This window comes from Pan paniscus, chromosome 12, assembly GCF_029289425.2.
Source record: "Pan paniscus chromosome 12, NHGRI_mPanPan1-v2.0_pri, whole genome shotgun sequence".
NCBI classification, from domain to species: domain Eukaryota; kingdom Metazoa; phylum Chordata; class Mammalia; order Primates; family Hominidae; genus Pan; species Pan paniscus.
The window spans coordinates 55026954-55051362 of NC_073261.2; the positions used below are offsets into that span (position 1 = coordinate 55026954).

The following is a 24409-nucleotide window of genomic DNA, read 5'->3' on the forward strand; positions in this document are numbered from 1 at the left end:
TTTCCCAGTGCAAATAAAAGTTATGTTTAGACTATGCCAGTCTATTAACTGTACAATAGCATGTTTTTAAAAATGAACATACATTAATTAAAAAGTACTTTATTGCTAAAAAATACTGATCATGAGCCCTCAGCAAGTCAAAATCAAAGATCACTGATCACAGATTGCCATAACAGATATAGTAATAATGCAAAAATTTGAAATACTATGAGTGTGACTCAGGGACACAAAGTGAGCACATGCTGTTAGAAAAATGGCACCGAAAGGAAAGAGTCCTGACTGACCCAGTAGAGACAAGGGAAGAGGGAGGCCCTGGATCTGCCATTGTGATCAGAGTGAGGCCAGGTGAAGAAAAATGTGCAGAAGGTAAGAAACTGTGAAGGCATCATGAGGCCTGGTTAGGGGAGACAGCCTGGAGAATTAGGAAAGACTTACTGTTATTTTAAATTTCAAACCACAGTTATCTGTGTAACGAAAGAACCCTTAAGCCCCACAATAGGAAAAAGTGGAAACTGACCCAGAGGATGCCAGATCGAAGGACATATCCAGTTGCAGTTCTTACCAGCATACAGGTGCTAATACACACACTTCATTTTCAGCTTCAGCTCTTGATTGCTTTTGGCAGCAAAAGCACTGCTCAAGGCCCAGACGAGAGAGCGATTTGGTATTAGGGGAAACTGATTAAAATGGATTCTTGAATGGTGCTCCCCAAAAGATACATACATATATATGTTCCAATCCCTGGAACTTGTGAATGTTACCCGATTTGGAAAAGGATCTTTGCAGATGTAATCAAACTAAAACTCTTGAGATGAAATCATCCTGAATTATCCAATGGGCCCTAGATCCAATAGCCAGTGTCTTTCTAATGGCAGGGCATAGGGAGGTTTAAGGGAAGAGAAGGTGGTGTGAAGACAGTAGCAGAGATAGGAATGATAGGCTACAAGCCAAGGAATGTCAACGATTGTCCCCAGTCACTAGAAACTAGGAGAGAAGCATGGAACAGATTTTCCCCCAGAGCCTCAGAAGGGAATGGTGGCCCAACTAACACCATGATTTCAGACTTCTGGACTCTAAATAGAAATTTATTCTCTCCCAGTTTAAGTCAAAAAGAAAAAAACAAAAAGAAAAATGGCACCAGTAGACTTGCTTGACACAGGGTTCCCACAATCTTTCAATTTGTAAAAAAGGCAAATTATGGGAAGTACAATAAATCAAAGTGCAATAAAAGGAGGTACGCTTATATTTATATATATCTCCCCTATTCATCTCTGTGGAGAACCAAAATACACTTGATATGGTTAAAAAATAAGAGTAGAACATTAAAGTAGCAGGTATGGAAAGCAAATGCTTTAAATCAGGGTCCTAAGTGTATGAAAAAAATAATAGGCTTACCTACACTAAAGGCTTTAATAGATATATACATGCTGTTTGCTCAAGTAAATTAACATAGCTATAATCCTCTTACTAGCATGAATGACTCTCTAAAATAAGTAACTCACCCCCATCCAACGAAAAATTCACCTTCATAAGAATTAAGACATCCCACTGGGTACCTGTGGGAAAATGTTGCTTAGGAGAGATTTTCGATTTTCGACTGTATTCCTTACAGTGGCAGTAAGGCGTATCTAATTCAGGTAACAAATTATCTCCCCATGATAACCTATGTTTGTCTTTACAGCATCTATATAGGATAGTAACCCCAATTTCCAGTCTTAGTGCAAAAGATCCAGGTGACACTTATCTCACTCTCAACACCTGGAGCAGACATATGACACAAACCGCGATGGACTACCCTATTCCCACAGCCACTATAATGTGTTTAGGGATGGACAACTAACCAAAATTGAACCAAAAGAGTCAAAACAAGGACTTCTGCCAGAGTTATGGAGAAAGAAGTGCTTTAAAGGAAAAAGGTCAGATGGGAGAGGCATATATTCTCAGAACCTCCCGAGGCTGTGTCATAGAGTGAGGAGGGGTGGGATAAGGAAAACAAAAACAACAACAAAAAAACTCCTAGAAATGCCAGCTATACAGATCACTTACATCCAGAACCGTGGGGTCCATTTTGCTATGTGAAAGAAGTGTGTCCAAGATTTCATAAGGCCAATGCAAAAGACAACAGCTAAGAAAGAAGTATTTCTGACACCAATTTTTATTTGAGCATCCAATACAGCTGCTCCTGAAACCTATTAATAGAATCACCAACCTCATTTAAGCTTCCCAGTTAAGTGAGCTTACAAATTCTTACTTTAAAAAAAAAAAAATTTTTTTTTTTTTTTTGGAAACAGGCTGTCGCCCAGGCTAGAGTGCAGTGGCACAATCATGGCTCACTGAAGCTTCTATCTCCCGCACTCAAGTGATGCTACCACCTCAGCCTCCCAAATATTATAACTACAGATGTGTACTACTATGCCTGGCTGACTTTTTTATTTTTATTTTGGTAGAGACAAGATCTTGCTGTGTTGGCCAGGCTGAACTCCTGAGCTCAAGCAAGCCTACCTGTCTCAGCCTTCCAAAGTGCTCAGATTACAGTCATGAGCCACTGCAACTAATCTGCAACTTTAATCACTTACAATCAAAAGGATTCTCAATAATAATCTCAAATCCATTTGCCCAATAACACGTTACTCTCAGTCTGGTGGCTAGGAACTGTTTAATGGTACTAGGGAAGACAGAGTTTAATTTGATGTTACTCCAAGAGATACAGGAACATAGTGTTAAAATCACACTTTTTCACCTCTATGGCCAGTAGGGAAAACTTCACAGGTGCCCTGTCTTTAAGAAGAAAAAGGGGGAAGAACTGAAGAGCCAAGGTTAAGGAAGCAAGACATCTAGCTTGTCCATCCCTTACTTAAGGTATATTCTGAAAACTGGTTCTAAGTCAGAGAAGAGCTTTAGGTCCAAAATTAAATACTGGTGTTTGGTTTGCACTGATTTTCAGTTACTTGTCCTATGGGAAGAGGTGGAGATAGGAGAAGAAAGGATACCTGCTCTGATATAGATAAAAGATCCTGGGGAAGGTAAGCCAGCAAAGAATGAACTAATGACATAAAAAGTTTACCTACTGGGAATTAAGTTAGAAAAGTGTCAAAAGATATACTGAATTCTACCATTTTGGAAAAATATTAAATATACTTCCAGAAAACTAGTATTTTTAAAAGACAATAGCTTTCCAAAAATATTTTTCTCCAAAGTATTATACTAAAGGTATTTAACAGTCACATCTGAACATTAACTATTTTGTAAATATGCTATCTATAATAAAGGAAAAAAATATTCTTACTGTTGACGTAACTGTCGACAGCTCTCAATATGAGTAGATGTATTTTGATGCTGAATCCAATCCTATTGTAAAAGGAGAAAAGTGTTGAAATTAGAATATTCCTCATGTTGACTAATGAATTAGGCTTTTAAAAAAGACAAATAACATTTTGTTCAAAAATTAAACAAACGTACTCATAAATAGCATTTGGTTGCTCAGTAAAATTTTCACAAACAAAAATTAAAGGCCTTGAAACAAATGCACTTAATACCATACCTCACTGATCCCATTTGAAAATATTTTAGTACAGAAAACATTTTCAAAATCATACCCGTGGATGCTCATTTTGAAATCAATATATAAACTTGGAGAAAATAAAAGCATGGATCAGAAAAAACTTACTGCAAATATAAAAACAACACACCAGAAAACACCAAAAAATCTATAAGTAAAATGGTATCTGTGAAACAGCATCTTCAAAATACAATGTTTCAATGACAAATACCTCTAAAATTCACGCTAACAACATCAACAATCAAAAAATGCTGCCGGGCGCAGTGGCTCACGCCTGTAATCCCAGCACTTTGGGAGGCCAAGGTGGGCGGATCACAAGTTCAGGAGATCGACACTACTGTGAAACCCTGTCTCTACTAAAAATACAAAAAATTAGCCAGGCGTGGTGGCAGGCACCTGTAGCCCCAGCGACTCGGGAGGCTGAAGCAGGAGAATGGCGTGAACCCGGGAGGCGGAGCAGCTTGCAGTGAGCCGAGATTGCGCCACTGCACTCCAGCCTGTGCGACAGAGCGAGACTCTGTCTCCAAAAAAATAAAATTAAAAATAAAAATAAAATAAAAATGCTACCTGATAGACCAGTACCATTCCATACAAGGTACTCACTATATTGGCAAATAAGATTAGGAAAAACATGGGGAAAAATGCTACTGATCAAATCTATTTTCAAAATTTAAAAGTAACAACATTTCAAAGATACAATATCCCTTACATATAGAGCTTTCAGCTTTACAATTAACGAAATGCTTTTTTTTTTTTCTTTTTTTTTGAGACAGTTTCACTCTTGCTGCCTAGGCTGGAGTGCAATGAGGCGATCTCGGCTCACTGCACTCTCCACCTCCTAGGTTCAAGCGATTCTCCTGCCTCAGCCTCCCTAGTAGCTGGAATTAACAGGCATGTGCCACCAAGCCTGGTGAATTTTTGTATTTTTGAGACAGGGTTTCACCATGTTTGTCAGGCTGGTCTCGAACTCCTGACCTCAGGTGATCCACCTGCCTCGGCCTCCCAAAAGTGTTAGGATTACAGGCGTGAGCCACCATGCCCAGCCCAAAATGCTTTCTTATACATTACTTCATTTACAAATAAATCTGTCCTAAAATTACAATGTGTACCCATAAATAACTCTGGAAGATACATCTGGTTAAAAAAAAAAAAAAGCCAATACAGTTTACAAAGATACAGTTTCCAAGGTGAAACAATTAGTTAAAAGCAATATGTATGTTACTCAATGTTTTACTGTTCCTCCAGCATTTAGAAAGGCAGAAAACTTACTAAATAACTGTGTATTTCAACACTTTGCTTAAGGAAAATGTTATTATTTGTTTCCATTTGAAATACATTTTAGTTTAGGTCATTAGAAGTTTCCACAGTTAAAACCACGGTTGACAATAATTTTGGATTCTGTCTTGGCAAGAACTATCTGAAAGAAGGTACGCTGATTTGCAATGCTTAGCATCAATTTAAACTCAGCAACAAGGTATGACAAATCCTAAACTATTTCATTAAGCCATGGAACTGATTGTGGACTACAAAAAAGAAATGTTTGTACATCCTGTTTAATAATACAAATAGAAAGCTAGAAGAAGAGTCTCTAGTAGTACTAAAACCCATATTTTTAATATTAATTGGACACTGTTTACATCAAACAGACACACTGGTGCAGGCAGTGGGTTGGGCATGATTTATTTGAACCATAAAGTGTTTTATCTGAATACGTTGCCAACATTTAATAATCCAGAGATTTTTACCCCCAAGTCCAGATTTCCAGCTTTTCTTGAAAAAATAGGAAGATACAGTAATACAGGATATCATTCTTACAGCAACTATCACCTGAAGATGATGGCTGCCCTATTTAAGATATACTCTTCTCAGTTCAACACACATACACACATTCTCTTAGGCTTGCTTCACAAATTGACATTACTTGCTTTAAGCTCAGTAAACACACCCATCCCACCCCAACTTCTAGACTCTCTAGTAATAGTTTCCACATTATAGTCCAAAAGCAGCACGGCCTCCCCAGAGAAAAAGTGATAATTACCTACTAGCAGGAGATGCTGCAAGGACTGCACAGAATTAGGCAGGCTCAGAATGAAACTGAAAATATCTACTCGTATCAGGGCTCACTCACTATTCTCAACAGTTTTTTATTGTCGGTACTTTCTCAAACTGAATTATTTCAGTCATTATGACACAGCTCCTAAACCAAGGGAAGTTTCTCCTTTAAAATCTGAACCCCAATTTAACAAGCAAATACATTTCACGTTCTCAAAGTACATCTTCACAGCTATAGTTTCAAAGACTCGAAGGTGGGGAATATACATATTGTCAGATTTACTCAGTAGGAAAAAGTTTACAATTGGTAATTTACATTTATTGGCTTCATATTTATGTCATATATACACACACAGGAACACTTACGAGGCTGCAAAATATATCACAGAAATGAGAGGCAGTGTGTACCATCGAAATCCATCTTCACAAATCCCTATCATTTGGCCACTTAGTAGTGAAAAATTCATTACTTAGATGAGCCCCATTCTGTTGTGCTGTCTGTTAAAAGGTGTGTCTGTTTTTTAATGGCAATCTATCTAGGTGAGCTCTAATGACGACTAAATGATTTCCTTTCCTCTCAAATTTTTACTTTTATCCTATTAACCCAGGTTTTTACCATCTTATACTTGAACAATTAAAGAAGTTTCCAAGTGGAAGTCCTACTCCACATCATCTCATTTCTATTTACCCTGCATACTTCAGTCAGATCTCCCTAAAATATACTTCCAACATGTCACTTCACTTATCAACAAACTTATTTAGCTTTCTAATGCCTCTCACCTCAAGTCTAAACTCCTAGGCTAGCTCTTCAAGGCCTTTCATACTTATTTCTAATATGCTCATCACTCTTTCCCAACTGCCTCCTACCACAATGAAATGTAGTCTTCTCTCTGGACCTCTGCCTCTCTGTATGTTGTTGCCAACCCTCCTCTTCTTTTTTTTTTTTTTTTTTTTTTGAGATGGAGTCTCGCTCTGTCACCCAGGCTGGAGTGCAGCGGCGCGATCTCGGCTCACTGCAACCTTCTGCCTCCTGGGTTCAAGCGATTCTCTGCCTCAGCCTCCTGAGTAGCTGGAATTACGGGTGCACATGACCACACCCGGCTAATTCCTGCATTTTTAGTAGAGACAGGATTTCACCATGTCGGTAAGGGTGGTCTTGAACTCCTGACCTCAGGTGATCCACCCATCTCGGCCTCCCAAAGTGCTGGGATTACAGGCAGTGAGCCACCGTGCCTGGCCCCCTCCTCCTCTTTATACAGGCATATCTAAAGCCTCAATTCAAGACCCATCTTCAACCTACTCCATGAAAATCTTCTCTCCCACATCATTCTAGTCAAGACAGACTTAGTGCATTTAGTAACTGACATTCCATTAGTCTAACTAGGCTATAAAAGTCTTTTGATGTCAGGATGCATATTTATACTTATTTTTAAACACATACTGCTACATATACAATAGTTAAAATAATTAAATTGGCAAATTGGTAATGATTAAATTGGTAAATTGATGATGCTGGCCTGAGTGATACATGCCTGAAATCAAGACAGAAATCTCTGACCCCTACAGCATATCCAAACAAGTTAAATAAATCACAAAACTACTTGTTGTCTTCTAATTGTTTTAAATGTCTTGGGAGCATAATTTTTCTCCCCAATAAGACTGAATAAACTGCTTAATAACATCTAAAATTTTACACAGTTCCTCATTTCTGCCCCAGTACCTAATTGGAGTCAAGTACAAAACTGGTATCCATAAGTACACACTAAATTAAATGTACACCTTTTCTACTCTACAGAATACAAAACTTCAAGTTCTTTATTTAAAGATGTATTTTCTTGGATTCATTATGATTAATTAAAAGTTCAAAATCAATTAAAAAAAATTATGTGGTATGCCCAGTCACAAGAATACAGACAAACACTCAATTCACTACTTAGGCCAGGGCTACTTACAGATTACAATTAGGTGATATGAATTATTCTAAGACTTTCCCTTGTAAGGACTTTGCTATCCCTTCTGATGGAATAAGGCAACTATTATTTTAATAGAATTTGGCACATCTGGCTAAAATGGGGTAGAATGCTGCTTTCTTTTGCTGGAGTTAACCTTAAGAAAATACCAACAGATCTAATTATCAGATTCATGTAGACGAAAACCTAGTGAGTAAATAATGAAAAGAAAATCGAAAGGCAGCACTGGAAGAAAAGAACAAGAGCGTTAACACATAGATTTTTAAGCCTAAGTATACAACCAATTCCAGGCCATGGCCTTGAATCAAAGCTTTTTCCCATGTTAGTATATTCCCTTCTGACCCTTTACAATCTAAATCTATAAATCACATTAGTAAATAGAAGAAACAGTGATTGCCAACCATACGTAAGTAAATAAAATTTACTTGGAAATTCCTGCTCAAATCTACCAATGATTACGACTGAACAGTATGTTCTACATTATAGTACACTTCACTGCCTCTGCAAAATACTTCCTTCTAACTATACTATCAAAGTACCTAAATCTTCTTTATTTTTTAGAGATTTTTCTCTACAAATTTCTATCATTTTACACTATTTTCTGAGTCCACAGCTGGTCCCAGAATAATTACTGCACCTTGACTTATTTTTGCTATGAAGTTATTTTAGAAAGCTTCTTCTCAAAAAATACTAAAAATCACTAGTCTACATAAAGTCAGGAAATATTTAAATCAACATTAATTGTCTTTATCCCAAGACAGGTATATATGTGCAAGGCTATAATATACTGTCTCTTAAATGTGTGCATTACAAATGGGTTATACCATCTCTTTGTATTTTTATACTAACAGATCCTTTTAGAGAAAGGTGATTCCATGTGACATTGTCTTGTAAGTACGCAGCTTATGTTACATAAATTTTATGTTGCGTAAGTGGGATAACTAAAAGTTCAAAACAAATGGACATACTACTAAAATATGGTGTGCCCGGTCATAGGAATACAGTAAGCCTAAAATTCAATTCAGTACTAAGGCCAGGGCTACTTAAGATTACAACTATGTATTGAGGTTGCAATTAAAATTACCTTCTGCCATTTCCTTAACGCCTAGTTAACAAGCAGCATACATATCAGAATTTAGAGAAAAATGGCGCTGAGCATCATTATACAGTGATCTTTTTTTAAAAACACTCACCTTCAAATGACTACATTCTACGTTACACAGAGAACACAAATGTGGAAATATTCTTGGAGATGCTGCATAATAATCATTCATCATAGAAGGAGTTGGAAGTCTCTTCATCTTCTGGGCATCAGCATGTGAAAACTTTGGTAGCCAGGATGCTTTCACAATACCAAAGGGAGACCGAATGGGAATGTCAGCCTGTGACTGGTAATTCTTTTTACTTCCTCTTGATCCAACATGTACGTTAGATGAATTAATCACAGGTTCATGTGGGATCCGCTCTTGCTGGCTTACAGATGAAATTAATTCCGACGAAAAAGGTTGCTGGTTCATAGATGGAGGAATCAGAGATTGACTCATTGTCTGGCTAACTGTTTGGTTAATGGATTGGTTGACGGATTTTATGGGTTCAAGGACTGACTGTCCTCCTGAAATGTGTAAGCCTGACATCTTGGTTCCACTCTCAACTGAGAAAAAGGACCGATTATTGGAGGACTCACCGGGGAAGTCCATTTGGCGAAATACGTCTTCAACAGGAAACATAGAATTACATATCACATTTGGATTGGGAACAGATGCAGAAATGTTCTGCTGTGACTGAAATTCATTCTCGACCTCATCAGTTGGAATTTCAGGATCATAAATACGTACTTCAAGTGGATCTTCTGTGTAGCCATATTTGCTTGCATGCCCATAATCGATCACATTACTTGAAACTGCTTCACTACCAAGTGTTTCTTTATTTCTGCTCTGAGAAGGTAAATTAGGTAATCGGCGCCCCATTTTTCGCATTCTTATATCCCTCAAAATTAATGGCATATTTTCAGGAGTTAGTTGTTCATCAGGATAGCGACTAAGTTCTTCTAGGTCTTCATTAGATAATCCAAAACTTGCTAAGATACTTGAGGCACTCTCTTTTGTATAGCGGCTCTGTACTTTGGGACTCTGCTCTGTAACCTGTGTTACAGAACTCTGTTTCACTGCCACTGATGCAGATATATGAGGCTCATCATCCCACCGGCTACCATGAGGCTTCCCCTTCTTCTGTTGTGCTTCATGAAAATCCAGTTTTTCTTTGGTCAATCTTGGATCAGTTCTGTGTTGAGTTACCTGAACATTCATTCTCTGTGGCCCCATGTTCTGATAAGATTCATGGCCAGCAAATCTGTGTGGAATTCCACGTGCTCTCCCTGCTGGGTAAAATCTTGGGAGACCCATAGATCCAGGCCTCATAAATGGTCCTGGAGGCCTCATCCCAGAAGGGTTAGGTGCTCGTGGCCTTTGAAGTGGAAAGTCTCCTCGAGGATTAAACCTGGGTCTCGACATGGCTATTTTCAAGAAAGCCTGATTTAATAAAGTATAAGGTGGTGTTGAACCATGTGAGGCAACGGCATTCAGCTGCTGAAGCGCCAACTGAGTCTTAATCTGAGCAAAGTGCAAAGGAGATGGGCCCAACAGAAGTGGGTTTGCAATGCCCAGGTTCAAGGAATTCACAAGTGGTGCGAAATTTTCCAAGAATAACACAAAGCTGAAAGTTAAAACACAAATATTAGATCATTTTAACTCAAACTACTTCATGAAGTGGGTTCTACAGCCAGTGTAAAACATTTTGAAATAAAGCCATGAAACCATTCTGCATTTCATATACTTTTAGAGTAAGGGCTTACGAAGATTTAAATTTCCCAAAAACTTTCTCTTCTTTTCTTTCCTGAATGCAGAACACAAGCCCCAAACCTCAAGCCAGAGTTCATGTACATTGTGTTGCACTGGGTGCTGTCCTAGGTGCTGAGCGGTAATTACAACTCCTTTTACATAATCTTGAAAAATACTGGGAATTTATTTCACGCTGTAATACTGGGGAAAAAAAAGATGAAGGCATTAAAATACTTATAAATGCACACATTTAATACGCATGTTATCAGATATACAAATAATGAAAGTAAGAACTGTAAGCCTAAAAGACCCATTTTTGTAAAACACAATCTTCCTTGGAATCAGCCTTGACATCTAATAAATCCCATAGGGCAATTAAACTACACTTATGTTCCTATTATTAAATAGTTGTTTCTTGTAAGATAAAAATTTGTTGCCAATAACCTGACTACAGAGTCTAAGAAAACAGTATGCAATGGCATCGAATTCGTTATAACATAGAACATAATACATAACAAAACCAGTAACCCTTCCCTTGGATTCCCTCCATAGTCGCAGTATGGACGAATATATATGGATGACAATAATGATTAACTATATAGAGCACTGTCCACGTGTCAGTCAGCGTTCTATGAACTTTAAATGGAATGGGTCATTTGATGCTCACAACAGTCCTGAGATATGTACAGTTTTACATAGGAAGACACTAAGGCACACACAGGTGAAGTAACTTACAAAGAAAAGTGACTGTGCTGAGATTTGTATTCAAGGTTATCTGGTCCAGTAATCTGTGCTCTTAACCATTAACAGATGTGAGTAAAAGTAACTTACAGTTTCCAGGCACTTTATTAGTTAAAACTGGTTGCTGACCAGCCCATCAGACTGTACTACCCCCTTCAACACTCTTCTCAGAAAACAGTACTTTAGCTACCATTCAGGACCAAGGTCAGCAGCCACACAACTTGCCTTTTCTACGATTAAAAACTTTATGAGCATATAGACTATGCTGGTGCTATCAGGACCTCACTTTTATGTGTGATTGAAATGCATGGTGGAAAATGTGAGGTCTTGAGGCATCTACAATTGTTATAAACATCAACATCATGGATCCTATTTGCTAACCATCACTGTCTGGTTCAAGCCACAATTCCATCCGTTACTTTACTATACACTTTTCTCTATTTATATGTAATGTTAGTAATTGTTAATTTGGCTGGGAAAATGGTCTTTATCTGGTTAACACCCTTCCCTCCAATCATTTTGCATGCTGCCACCACATTTAACCTTTGCAAAAGGACATTTTCACCACACAACTCCTCTGTTCAAAAATCCACAAATATCTCATTCCCTTCATTTCTTAGCTTTATTGTTTAAGGTCCAACCAATCTAACCAATCTCTCTAATTTTATCAGACAGGTATTTTTGCTATGCCTTTGTTCCTATTCTTCCCAAATCTCTTCATCTCTTCCAATCAAAAACAAACCTTGCCCTGGACGCTCACCTGACTTTATTCATCCTTCAAGGTCACCCCCATTCAACCTCCCTTGACTACCAATGCCAAGAGTGAGTCTTCCAATCTTTCCTTTTTTTTTTCTTTTTTTAAAGACAGGGATGCGCTTTGTCACTCAGGCTGGAGTCCAATGGCGCAATCTCGGCTCACTGCAACCTCCACCTCTCGGGTTCAAGCCATTCTCCTGCCTCAGCCTCCCGAGTAGCTGGGATTACAGGCATGTGCCACCATGCTACCTGGCTAATTTTTTGTATTTTTAGTAGAGATGGGGTTTCGTCATGTAGGCCAGGCTGGTCTCAAACTCCTGATCTCAAGTGATACACTTGCCTTGACCTCCCAAAGTGCTGGGATATGAGCCACGTCGCCCGGCATTCAATAACCTTTATTTATTGCTTGCACCATTTTTGGATTCTTACTATCTTATGTTTTTGCACTCACACACATGGTCTTTTTCAACAACCTAATGTCAATTGAAGGTTTATGTTCATGGCTAAGTCTTAACCCCCAAGCATATAAACCCTACTCCTACTCAAAAGATCCTCAAATATTTGTTAAACTATCTGAATGGTCACATCCAAAGTACTCATTAGTAACATGCACAGGTTAATTTTCAAATTAGAATGAAACACAAAAATACATCAAATACACAGGCTTTTGATTCACCAGATACAAGCTGCAGACACAAGCTTACCAAACAATGATACCTACATTCTGTTAAAAAGTTCATTTGTAACAAACTCACAGTCTTTTTAAACAATCATGAATCATATGAAATTGTGCCTACCTTCTACATAATAAAATATCTTCCAAAAACAACTGTCTTCACCCAATCCTAAAAGATACGCATTGCTTATGTAAGCAGTTTATCATGTAGTTATTACAATGCTTTCTGAACCACTTATTCCATTTGGTGAAGACTCCTCTTATAACTTCATAAGCACAAGCTCTTCCAAATAATGTTTCTCCCCCAAAATAAAACAGCAAAGGAACAAATTTCAATCAGAGTGATCTAATTACTAAATGGAATTGTGAATAAGTATCATTTGGAACAATCTCCATTTTAAATTCCTTAAAGGCAAAAATGTACTGTGTATTTCCTAATGTGCCCAACATTGCATTACAATGATTCAAGTACACATTTATAGAAGGTTAAGACAACTGCCCTTGACAAACTGTATTCTCCAGAATACTAGAGTACTCTAACAGTGGTCTTCTACAAAGATGTTGCCTGGCCAAGAAAGTTTGAAGGCCACCATACTTGCCTTTTAGAGGGGAACAATGTCTATTAGCATATTAAAGTCTATGAGAGGCCAGGTGAAGTAGCTCACTCACGCCTGTAATCCTAGCACTTCGGGAGGCCAAGGCAGGCCGAATGCTCTGAGCCCAGGGGTTCAAGACCAGCCTGGGCAACATGACGAAATCCTGTCTCTACAAAAAAAAATACAGGTGGCTCACACCTGTAATCCCAATACTTTGGGAGGCCAAGGCAGGAGGACTGCTTTGAGCCCAGGAGTTCGAGGCCAGCCTGGGCAACATGGTGAGACCTCATCTCTACAAAAATGAAAAAACCAAGCATGTTGGTTTTTTCCAACTAGCTACTCAGGAGGCTGAGGTGGTAGGACTGCTTGAGTCCAGGATGTCAAGGCTGCACTGAGCTGTTTCCACCACTGTACTCCAGTCTAGGTGGCAAAGCAGACACTGTCTCAAAAAATTCATATAAATAAAATATCTGCCTATGACCTATATGCCAAATAACATATCTTCAATGGTTAAAAAAAGTAAGCATTATGTTGCCTTTTCTTTGTGAATGAAATTTAAGGAGTATAATGGTCACCTCTTCTCTGAGGTGGATGCATTCCAAGATCCCCAATGGATGCCTGAAACCATGGATGGTACTAAATCCTATATATACTGTGTTTTTTCCTATATATCCATACCTGTGATAACATTTAATTTATAAATCAGCTACAGTAAGAGATTAACAATTAAAAATAATTAAAATATAGCATAATAAAAGTTATATGAATGTGGTTGCTCTCAAAATGTCATTCTCATACCATACTCACCTATTTTTGGATGGTGGTTGACTACAGGTAACTAACTGCAGAAAGTAAAGCCATGGATAAGGGGAGACTACTGTATACTCATATTTCATTTGCACAATTTTCACTTTTAATTAAAAATGTTAAGTACATTTTTAATCATTTAGCAAAGTTTGTCTTCTATCATTCATATCCACTCCAAATAAAATGTTTTAACTGAAAGGATGCTTGTTATTTATACTTCAAGCTATTTATAAGGTGTTACAGTTTCCTTTTGCAATTACATAATTCTGAAGCCTTATTTTTTCAAATTTAACTTAGGTGCCCCACCAACAGCACTTTTACTTTGTCACTTAACTTTTATGTCCTTCTCAATCAATTCAAGGGAATAAAATTCCAAGATTAAGTATCAGGCCATTCAAGACAGTTTTTTAAATGTTAAGTACTCCCAAGAAATTTTGAGAAAGTTTTCTTAGCAATAAATCTAGAGAATAAGTTCAAATTCAGCCTTTATTCATACAAAATAATTACTGACATCATTGTTCTAGGTAAGGAAGGACCAAAGATATTACAGCCAGAACAGATCTCTCCTTCATATAGCTAACACTCTACTTTTTAAGATGGAGCTAGTATCTCATGAAATCAGGGTAACCAAAATGATACAATATATAGTTAGAAATCTCTTGAAAACTTCCCTTTTCATGCTTCTGCAATTATAAAAGCTTGCAGAGAGACTGGAAACTGGTCAAATAAACTATAGTACATCTGTATTTTCAGCATCCACTGGCAGGTCCTTAGAACGTATCTCCCTCAGAAAAAGGGACACTACTACGTAAAGGCTTTTAATGACCAGAATCAGAATCCATACAAAAAAGATAGGAAAATTCTTCTGGGTTGGAGAGAGTTTCAGAATTTGGATACTAAAAGTAGAGGGCAAGCTGTTATTTTATTTTATTTTTTTTGAGATGGAGTCTCGCTCTGTCACCCAAGCTGGAGTGCAGTGGCGTGATCTTGGCTCACTGCAACCTCCGCCTCCCAGGTTCAAGCAATTCTCCTGTCTCGCCCTCCTGAGTAGCTGGGACTACAGGTGCATGCCACCACACCCGGCTGATTATTTTTATTTTTAGTAGAGACGGGGTTTCACCATGTTAGCCAGGATGGTCTCGATCTCCTGACCTTGTGATCCACCCGCCTCAGCCTCCCAAAGTGCTGGGATTACAGGCATGAGCCACCACGCCTGGCGGCAAGCTGTTAATTTTAACAGGAGATGGTGTGATACAAGAGGAAAACGTGAGTTTTTTTGGTGGGGAGAGGGGAGCAGAAAGCAGAAAATTCAAACTCAAACTATAAGAGTCTGTCATCTACTTGTCAAAAAGGTCTATGACCCAAAAAGGTTAAGAAGTTCTATTTAGGGGTGTCAGAATCTACATTTTTAAGGCCTCAATTCACATGGTTAGGAGACAATCTAATCTCTCTTCTATTCCATTTAATTTTTAGCTACTGGCTCTCCTACACTGCTACATGCCTAATGCCTTCTACTCGATCACTTCCATACATCTCAATTTTGCTAAACACTGATTTTTGTTGTTTCTGTTTTACTTATTGGCAGGCAGGAACATTTAATTGGGAATGACAGTAGGTCACAAATTTCCTTCTTACAAGTTTCCATCTAAATCCTGCACGCCACTGTGGGGTGGGGTGAGGAGATACATCCTAACAGACCCTTCTTTCCCCCCTTTTTGTTTTTAGTGGATAGGAGTAAGTTCAGAATTATTCACTCAATGTATTAAATATCTTCTGAGAGCCTAACATGACAGTCACCAGGCTACTTCTTAGTTTCAAAGCCAAATAAAATACAGTTGCATTCCTATAGCCAAAGTGCCAACAATCTAACAGAAAAAAAACAAATTTCAGTAAGGTTTGTCAGTATTATAACAAGGCTGAGATATCAGAAAAGGATTTCTGGAAGACAGAAATGCTTGAATTGAGTTTTGTAGGATGGCATCTTCTACAGTTTTGAGGAAACTAGTACAAATGAGATTTCAAATAACAATGTCTTACTAAACATGTTTATCAAATTTTCAAAAATTTGGAGTATCCTAAAGTCTTTGGATAAAATACTGTAAGACAGTTGTACTGGAAATGATAAAAAGTAAATTATAACTTATTAACTACATATTTCTGACAAAGGCATAATATTCAAGACAAAAAAAATAGCTTCAGCTAAAACATTAGAGTCTTCGCACCCTCAGGACTATTTGATAGACGTCAGCTATGAAGACAGAAAAAAAGTGTTAGGAACCAACATCCCTTATGCCATATGTCAGCTACTGTTTTTAGTGGCTTTTTCAATCCTCTGCTCTCTCTACACCAATTCCTTTACCAAATTACCAAGACAAACACACACACGCACAAAAATCTCCATTTCTAACTATAAAATTCAGTGTATTCCTGTCAATACTTCTCGTATGTACTTTTCTTTTTCCTCTCACCACCATCATCATCCCAATGCCTTTTCTTTGGCTATTATAAACTTTAAATCTACAGTTTTCTATGTAGATTCACAGATGCACTGGCAAAAAGAGGCAAAAGTTACAGGCTCAAGTGCTTAATGAGTAAAATAATGTGTCTGAGATTTTCTTTAAAATAATCTGGGCGGAGGTGAGGGAAAGAGTGAACATGTGTAGTGGGGCAAGGGGCGGTGGTGGTGGTAGATGAAGGGAATTTGATGAAGCAAGACACATAAAAATACTGGTTGTGGAAGCTGAGTCCCTAAGAATTTATCTGTGCTTTTTTTACATTTCTGAAGATTTCCAAAATAAAAAGTTTAAGTCCTAAATATTAGTATGACTTTTTTTTTTTTTTTTGAGACAGAGTCTCACTGTCACCCAGGCTGGAGTGCAGTGACACAACCTCAGCTCACTGAAACCTCCACCTCCTGGGTTCAAGCGATTCTCCTGCCTCAGCCCCCCGAATTGCTGGGATTACAGGCGTCTGACACCATGCCTGGCTTTTTTTATTTTTAGTAGAGACAGGGTTTCACCACGTTGGCCAGGCTGGTCTTGAACTCCTGACCTCATGTGATTCACCCGCCTCGGCCTCCTAAAGTGTTGGGATTTCAGACACGAGCCACCATGCCCAGCCGGCATGACATTTTTAACAAAACAAAAAACGGGAAGAGTAAAAATCCACGAACATGAGTTAGTGAAGATGACATCATTCTTCTCAATCTAACATTATCACACCAAGGTCTAACAAAAGCCAAATCAGTAACAAGCTGATTAACAAGCAATGTATAAATAATAAATTCAGATTTAAGTCTAAAATCATTTTAATTATACCAAATAACCTTCCTTCCCACTTGACTTTTTTAACTATTACTAAACAGTTTGATATTTTGCTGTCTTTGTTTCGTTCCACCTTTTGGTGGAAAACATTAATTTGTAAAATTTAGAAAATAAAATTAAGCAAAACAAGCAAAGTGACCTTGGTAAGAAACCTCTAAGAATTAGGTTATATCACAACGAAGAAAATAAAGCCTCTGCCTTTTTAAGATAATGATGTAACCTGAAAACAGTGTGATAAGAAACAGAAACTAAACAAAGGCAAATTTGGCATTAATACCTGGAAAACCACCAAACAAATTAAGACAGCCATTATAAAACCTTTCTCCTTTAACCCCAGGAGCTCTGGTCATAAAGAGGTTCGTTCATCGGAAGATTTATGGATAGTCGTCTTATGAAATAAATAACCTGGAAAAACGAGAGTTGAGATCAGGGTTCTTAACTATTAACTTGTTGGGGAAAAAACTGCAATTAAGTAGCATTAACCCTTTAAAATAAATGTTTTATTCCTAGTTATGTAAGTAATGTGTGCTTGTTACAGAAACAATAACAACCTGCAAACAAAATCCTTACCAATAAAACCATCACCCAGAGTAAATTAATACTCTGGTATAGTTTAATCTACTTTAGTGTACATTCATGCACGCATGATGGGGGGGGTGGGATATATCAAACACTGTACAAAATTAGAAGTATACTATTTGCTCTTTTCAGTTGACATTTTATTTTTCTAAATTTACTATTTTTCAAAAACTGGATACTTAATAGTGACAAAACATGCTGAACCTTTGAACTGTTTTAACAAGTAACTAATAACTCTCATTTATGTCCTTTTAAGAACTAAAACATACCACTGTAAAACAAGAAATATTCAATATAATGTCAACCATAAAAATTCTTTCAGAAACATAGTAGAAACTGGGTTGTTGAGGAAGCCATGATGAAACGGCTTGATGAATTGAAAAGATAGCGCTATTAGATCCTGTGAGGTATTTCTGAGATCTCCAATACCACGGACAATCAAGAACTGCCTATTATTTTGATGCAGTCTTTCAGAAGGAAGGGAGCCCTTAATTTTCTTTACAGATATGGGTAGACTTTATCCAAAACCATCATCAAAAATCAATCCATCAGATAATGGCTCCATCAGACTTATAAGGAAAAGATTTATATCAAACACCATACTTTTGGGCTTACACTACTTTAAAGTTTACAAAGCACTTTAAATATTATCTCGTCTGAGCTTCACAATGACCTTAAGAGCAAAGGAATTCCAGTTCACACATTAAGTAAAACACAGCTAGGAAGTAACAAGATTACAACATCTCCCGTTGGTGTTCTTTCCATATACCAGATACATTAAGTGTAAATCTACTTTATAACTTTATTTCTAATCATAAAAAAGCAATACAGTTTCAAAATCCGCCCCCAAAAAAGAAAAACCACCCTATAACATGCAGGAAAGAAAAAAAAGTATTCTATAATCTTCCCACAAAGGGAAAACTACCACTAACATTATTTTTCTAGACATACACCCATATACCTCATTTGATACTGCTTTGTCAGAGCACTGTTTGTCTCAGAATATATAAATTCACTTTGGTACTTAAGAATGCAGTTATTACAATGGGTAGTTAATAGAAGAGGCTGATTGTTTATTCAGCTATAAAAACTAACATGTCATTCTGTGCTTTCCTGGTACTCAATCTGCTGATCTCTCCTACCACGCAGATAAAGCCACTCAGCCAACTTCTTTACTATTAGTCTTTGTCCTCTCGTCTCACAAAAGGTATGCAAGTAACAATTCTGAGGGTGCCACAAGTGTTGACAGAGAGTACCATGTTTCACGTTAAAATGCCAAAATGTGGTGCCTTCAAAGAAACAGTCAATGAAACAGAAAGCAAAAATAAGCAGAAAATTAGAAACGTTATTTGGCATCATGAAGGGCAACACCAAATTTCACTACTAACTGCAAGGATTGATAAACACCATGATTTCAGATTTGAAAAAAAATGGAAAACTGCTAATGCACAATGTTAAGAGATCTCCATGAGAACCTGGCATTAATCCCATATAGCAATGATTTAATATTGTTATCAATTTCAGGAAAATGGTTTTTTGATAAATGGGCTATTTTAAGATATACCTTTTTATTTCTTAGGAGCATGTGACCTGCATACGTAAACAGGCCTCTAGAGCACAACATTGTATTTATTGTAAATGATGCTCCCCCGCAGATGTGCACTGGTGGCCTTGCTCTAAACACTCCTAGTAAGTATAACAGGTTAGCCCAAGAGGAAACACCTTATCCAAGTTGGAACAAAGAAATCTTCCCTAGGATTTTTTGTTAAACTAGAAATGAGAAAAGTGGTAGATGTTTCTAAAATTCAAATGCTGTTAACAGCCCTATTTACTGCTTTACTGAGAAACTGCACCATAAAACAACAACAACAAAAGCCACTGGAACAGAGATAAGCAAGACCAAGAAGTAAAGACAATAATGAAGGTATTCAATATCCAGTCCCAATTGTTTCTGAAGCCTAACTCATCCTTGCCCTCTCTGCCATTTGGTTATTTGCTTTTCTTCATGGAGTAACATGGCCAAAAAATGTTTCCATTTACCTAAAGTGGGTTCTAAAATCTTCAATTAAATATACCTAAACTGGCCGGGCGCGGTGGCTCATGCCTGTAATCTCAGCACTTTGGGAGGCTGAGGAGGGCGGATCACCAGGTCAGGAATTCAAGACCAGCCTGACCAACATGGTGAAACCCTGTCTCTACTAAAAATATAAAAATTAGCCGGGTGTGCTGGCAGGCGCCTGTAATCCCAGCCACTCAGGAGGCTGAGGCAGGAGAATCTACTTGCACCTGGGAGGTGGAGGCTGCAGTGCACTGAGATCGTGCCACTGCACTCCAGCCTGGGTGCAAGTGAGACTCCGTCTCAATAAAAAAAAAAAAAAAACCTAAACCGACTAAATGCATTAAAAGCCATAAGCCTTAAAGTCTTTACAAGTGCAGATGAGCGTACAGTATGCCATCTTTTGTGTTAAACAAAAAAGGAAAATAGGAAAACATACATATACCTCTTTATGGTTAGCACAAAGAAACAAAGGAAGAATAATACAGAAAACGATGAATCTGGTAATCTATAAGGGGTAATGGATAGAAAGGATTGAAGGGATATGGTAATGTTATTTCACGGAGCATCTTACTATACAGTTTTAACCTTTGGAAACATGTTAACAATTTACATATATTTTAAAAATCAGTAAGGATGGGATGGAGAAAAATATCTAACACTGAAAGCAAACTAATCCAATCATATTTCAAATGCATACCACAATACATTGAAGGGGAAAAAGAAAACTAATCCAAGAACTTATAAACCACTATTCAATTTATGTACCTCACAGGAGGCCACACCCCGAGTGTTACAGCCCCCCAGGAAAATAAATAAATAAAAAACGATTTATGTACCTCAGTTTTGATGGAGCTAAGGGAAAGAGAAGAATAACGAATTTTCACTCTTTTTAGTAATTTTATTTTTTGTAGTGGTATGGATGAAGCAATTCTGAAACTACTTTAGATACATCGTAAGTTTGAGCAAGTAAGTAAATGTTTTGATGGTGCTAGGAACTTAGGGCTTTCATTACGAAAGACAAGAAATACAAATAGGAAATAGGAGAAAGCAAGAAAGAACTGAAGAGTAATAAATTATCAAACACTGGAAAAAACAGAGTCCATAAATACATAGCAATAAATTAATCAATGCGGAAGAAGGGAAGCTCTTATAGAGTGCTGAGTACCTACTACTAAATGTAGAATAACAGTTGGAGTAGAAATCATTTTGCAACCATCATAGTAAAGGATGGTTCAGGTAAGAATCATGAGTGGGTGTTACAGAGGTAAATTCTAATGAGTAGGATATTTGCATGGTCTTAAAACGTCTCTCCAGAGATTAATTCCAGGGGGAGTGGGGGGAAACAAGCACTTTAACCATAGCATATGCTCACACATAGTATCATGCATGAAGGGCAAATGGAAATGGTAAATCTCCAGATCTGATATCCTGGGGACATAGCATTAGTTATGTGATTTTTCTGCCCAGGGACATATAATCTACATCTAATCAAGAGGAAACATCAGATAAATCCAAAATGAGAAGTGCTCTATTAAAGAGAAAAGCAAAGCAGATTGTATTCTTCAAAAATGTCAACTTCACAAAAGATAAAGGCAGACTATGGAAATGTTCCAGACTAAGGAAGATTAAAAAGACATAACAACTAAATGCAACATCTGATCTTAGTTTAGTCCTGTACTGGAGGGGGAAAAAAAACTGCTATAAAAAACATTATTGGGTCAATTGACAAAAACCAGAATACAAATAGTAGATTGAATAATTTTATAGGCTGCGCATTGGCTCATGCATGTAATCTTACTACTTTGGGAGGCCGAGACAGGTGGAATGCTTGAGCTCAGGAGTTCGAGACCAGCCTGGGCAACATGGCAAAATCCCATCTCTACAAAAAATATAAAACGTAGCCAGGCATGGTGGTGCGCGCCTGAGCCAGTACTCCCAGCCACTTGGGAGGATCGCTTGAGCCCAGGAGGCAGAGATTGCAGTAAGCCGAGATCACTCACTGGACTCCAGCCTAGGTGACAGAGCCAGACACTTCCTCAAAAAAATAAAAAAGGATTTTATAAATGTGAAATTCATTGAAGTTGGTAACTATGACTGTGAAAGAAAATATTTTTAGGAAATACACACTGAAGTATTTAGAGATAAAGGACCACAATATATGCAACTTAATGTCAAACTTTTCGGGAAAAAACCATATATGCAGGAGACAGGGAACTCCCCCACCACCTGTCACTTAAATTCATTCAAATATAGTTAATGGCACAACATTTCATGACCAACATTGGACTATGTGATCTTCTTACTTTATACAAAGTCAAAAAAAAAAAACTATAGGCAATATGGCAAGAGGCAGAAAACCTGCAGTATAATAAAGAGCATCAGCCTTAAACACATTTTTGGATTTGGCCTTTCTTTTCTACATCATGTTCACTTCCTAACTATTGACTGTTAGTCAGCCTATTATGCAATCCATAATAATCTAATCTTTGGGGAAATTTCCACTGATCTGAAGATACCCACCCCGCTAGGAGGGGTGCCAGTGAATGACTGCATGCAAAATTAGTTAACTCCTTAAGTAAAATTTTACACTACTAATTCAGCTTTAGAGAGGTAGTGCAGCACAAGCACAGTCTTTAAGAACTTAGACCCTACATTCAGTGTTTTAACTCTGGTCCTGCTGCTTGCTAACAATGTTACCCTGAGCAAGCTGGTTAATCCAAGCCTATTTCATCCTGTGAAATAACTCTGGTCCCACTGCTTGCTAACAATGTTACCCGGAGCAAGCTGGTTAATCCAAGCCTGTTTCATCCTGTGAAAATGAAACAACAGTACCCATTGGGAATGCTGCTGTGAAGATTAACTAAAATTGTAAATCCTGACATGCAACAGGTGCTCAAAAAATGCTCAACAGTAAACAAAATGCTTAATAGGTGTTTCTTCCTTTTAGTAAGACTTGAGTAATTTTTGAAAATTATATTAGACATAGGAGTTAATTGCTTACATCCACCTTTCTTTCAGTATTTCCTATATTGAGATCTAGCAATTTGTTTAACAAGCACTTGTGTTTTTTTGGGTTTTTTTTTTTTTTTTGGAGATGGAATTTCACTCTTGTTGCCCTGGTTGGAGTGCAAGGGCGCAAATCTCGGCTCACCGCAACCTCCGCCTCCCGGCTTCAAGCGATTCTCCTACCTCAGCCTCCCGAGTAGCTGGGATTACAGACATGCACCACCACCCCAGCTAATTTTGTATTTTTAGTAGAGACGGGGTTTCTCCATGTTGGTCAGGCTGGTCTTAAGCTCCCAACCTCAGGTGATCCGCCTGCCTCGGCTTCCCAAAGTGCTGGGATTACAGGCGTGAGCCACCGTGCCCCGGCCTTATCAAGTACATTTTTAAAGTCACATCAAAATTCATGAATTCAGATGCTGATGAAGCAAAAAATTATCTAAATAATGTATAAAAAGCGAAGTTTTTCTTCACGTAAACTCTAAGAAAAGGTAGGTGGGGAGTTTATAGACTTGAGAGTTATCAATCGTAACCAATTATAAATGAATTATGAACATTAGTTGGATCCTGACTCCAACAACCTTTACCACATATGCATGGGGGTGGGAGGTAGTGAGTTACAACTGGGGAAATTTGATATGTCTGAATATCTGATATTAAAATTAATTACTCATAGTTACTGTTGTTTTACGTGTAATATGCATGTTTTCTTCTAAACACTCTAGAGAAAATTCTGAACTATATATTGAACTGATAGCCATTTGTTTAAAAATAAGCAAGTAGAGATGAAACAAGACTGACCATTAGCTAGATAATTGAAACTGGACAGGCACATGAATGAATTAGTATCATTCTCTCTACTTTTGTATATGTTTAAAATTTTCCATAGTAAAATGGTTTGTTTTTTTTTTTCGGTAAAAATATTTAAAACAAAAGTTGGCAACTTTTACTCAGCAGAGACAACAGGCAAGTTAGCTAAAAGTTTAACCGACTGTGGAAATAAGATAGGAAATTTTTTCTTAAACTTGAATGAACAATAAATATATTTTGGTTCAAAAGAATAAAAAAAAAATCCAAAATATATGTTCCTCAGGCTAACCATGAAGAAAACAGGCTGGGCGCAATAGCTCACACCTGTAATCCCAGCAATTTAGGAGGGTTAAGGTGGGAGGATGGCTTGAGCCCAGGAGTTCGAGACCAGCCTGGGCAATACAGCAAGACCTTGTCTCTATAAATTTTTTTAAAAAAGATTAGCCAAGCGTGGGGACGTGTGCCTGTTGTCCCAACTACTCAGGAGACTGAGGCAGGAACATCGCTTGCACCCAGGAGGTAGAGGCCGCAGGGAACCATGGTGGCCTCAGAGAAAGAGTGAGATCCTGTCTCAAAAACAAAGCAAAAAAACATAATGTACGTTAAAGCTATTTCTCCTGTTTCCTGGACTTTCTTTTCAA

At 37.7% G+C, this 24409-nt stretch overlaps 1 protein-coding gene across 6 annotated transcripts in view; it reads right to left on the bottom strand.

Moving 5' to 3' along the window:
* The window catches only part of ZNF638 (zinc finger protein 638), a 155474-nt gene that overhangs the window by 69874 nt on the left and 61191 nt on the right, over positions 1-24409 (bottom strand). For 3 of the 6 annotated variants that reach the window (XM_008960274.3, XM_008960272.4, XM_008960275.5), the window contains exons 2-3: positions 8775-10293; positions 3287-3348 (exon numbers count right to left, since the gene is read on the bottom strand). In XM_008960274.3, the coding sequence (XP_008958522.1) occupies positions 3287-3348; positions 8775-10293 (1581 nt within the window). Of the gene's footprint in view, positions 1-3286; positions 3349-8774; positions 10620-17594; positions 17718-24409 lie in introns of those variants that run through there. The other 3 variants (XM_055107805.1, XM_055107804.2, XM_055107806.1) reach the window with 3 other exon arrangements.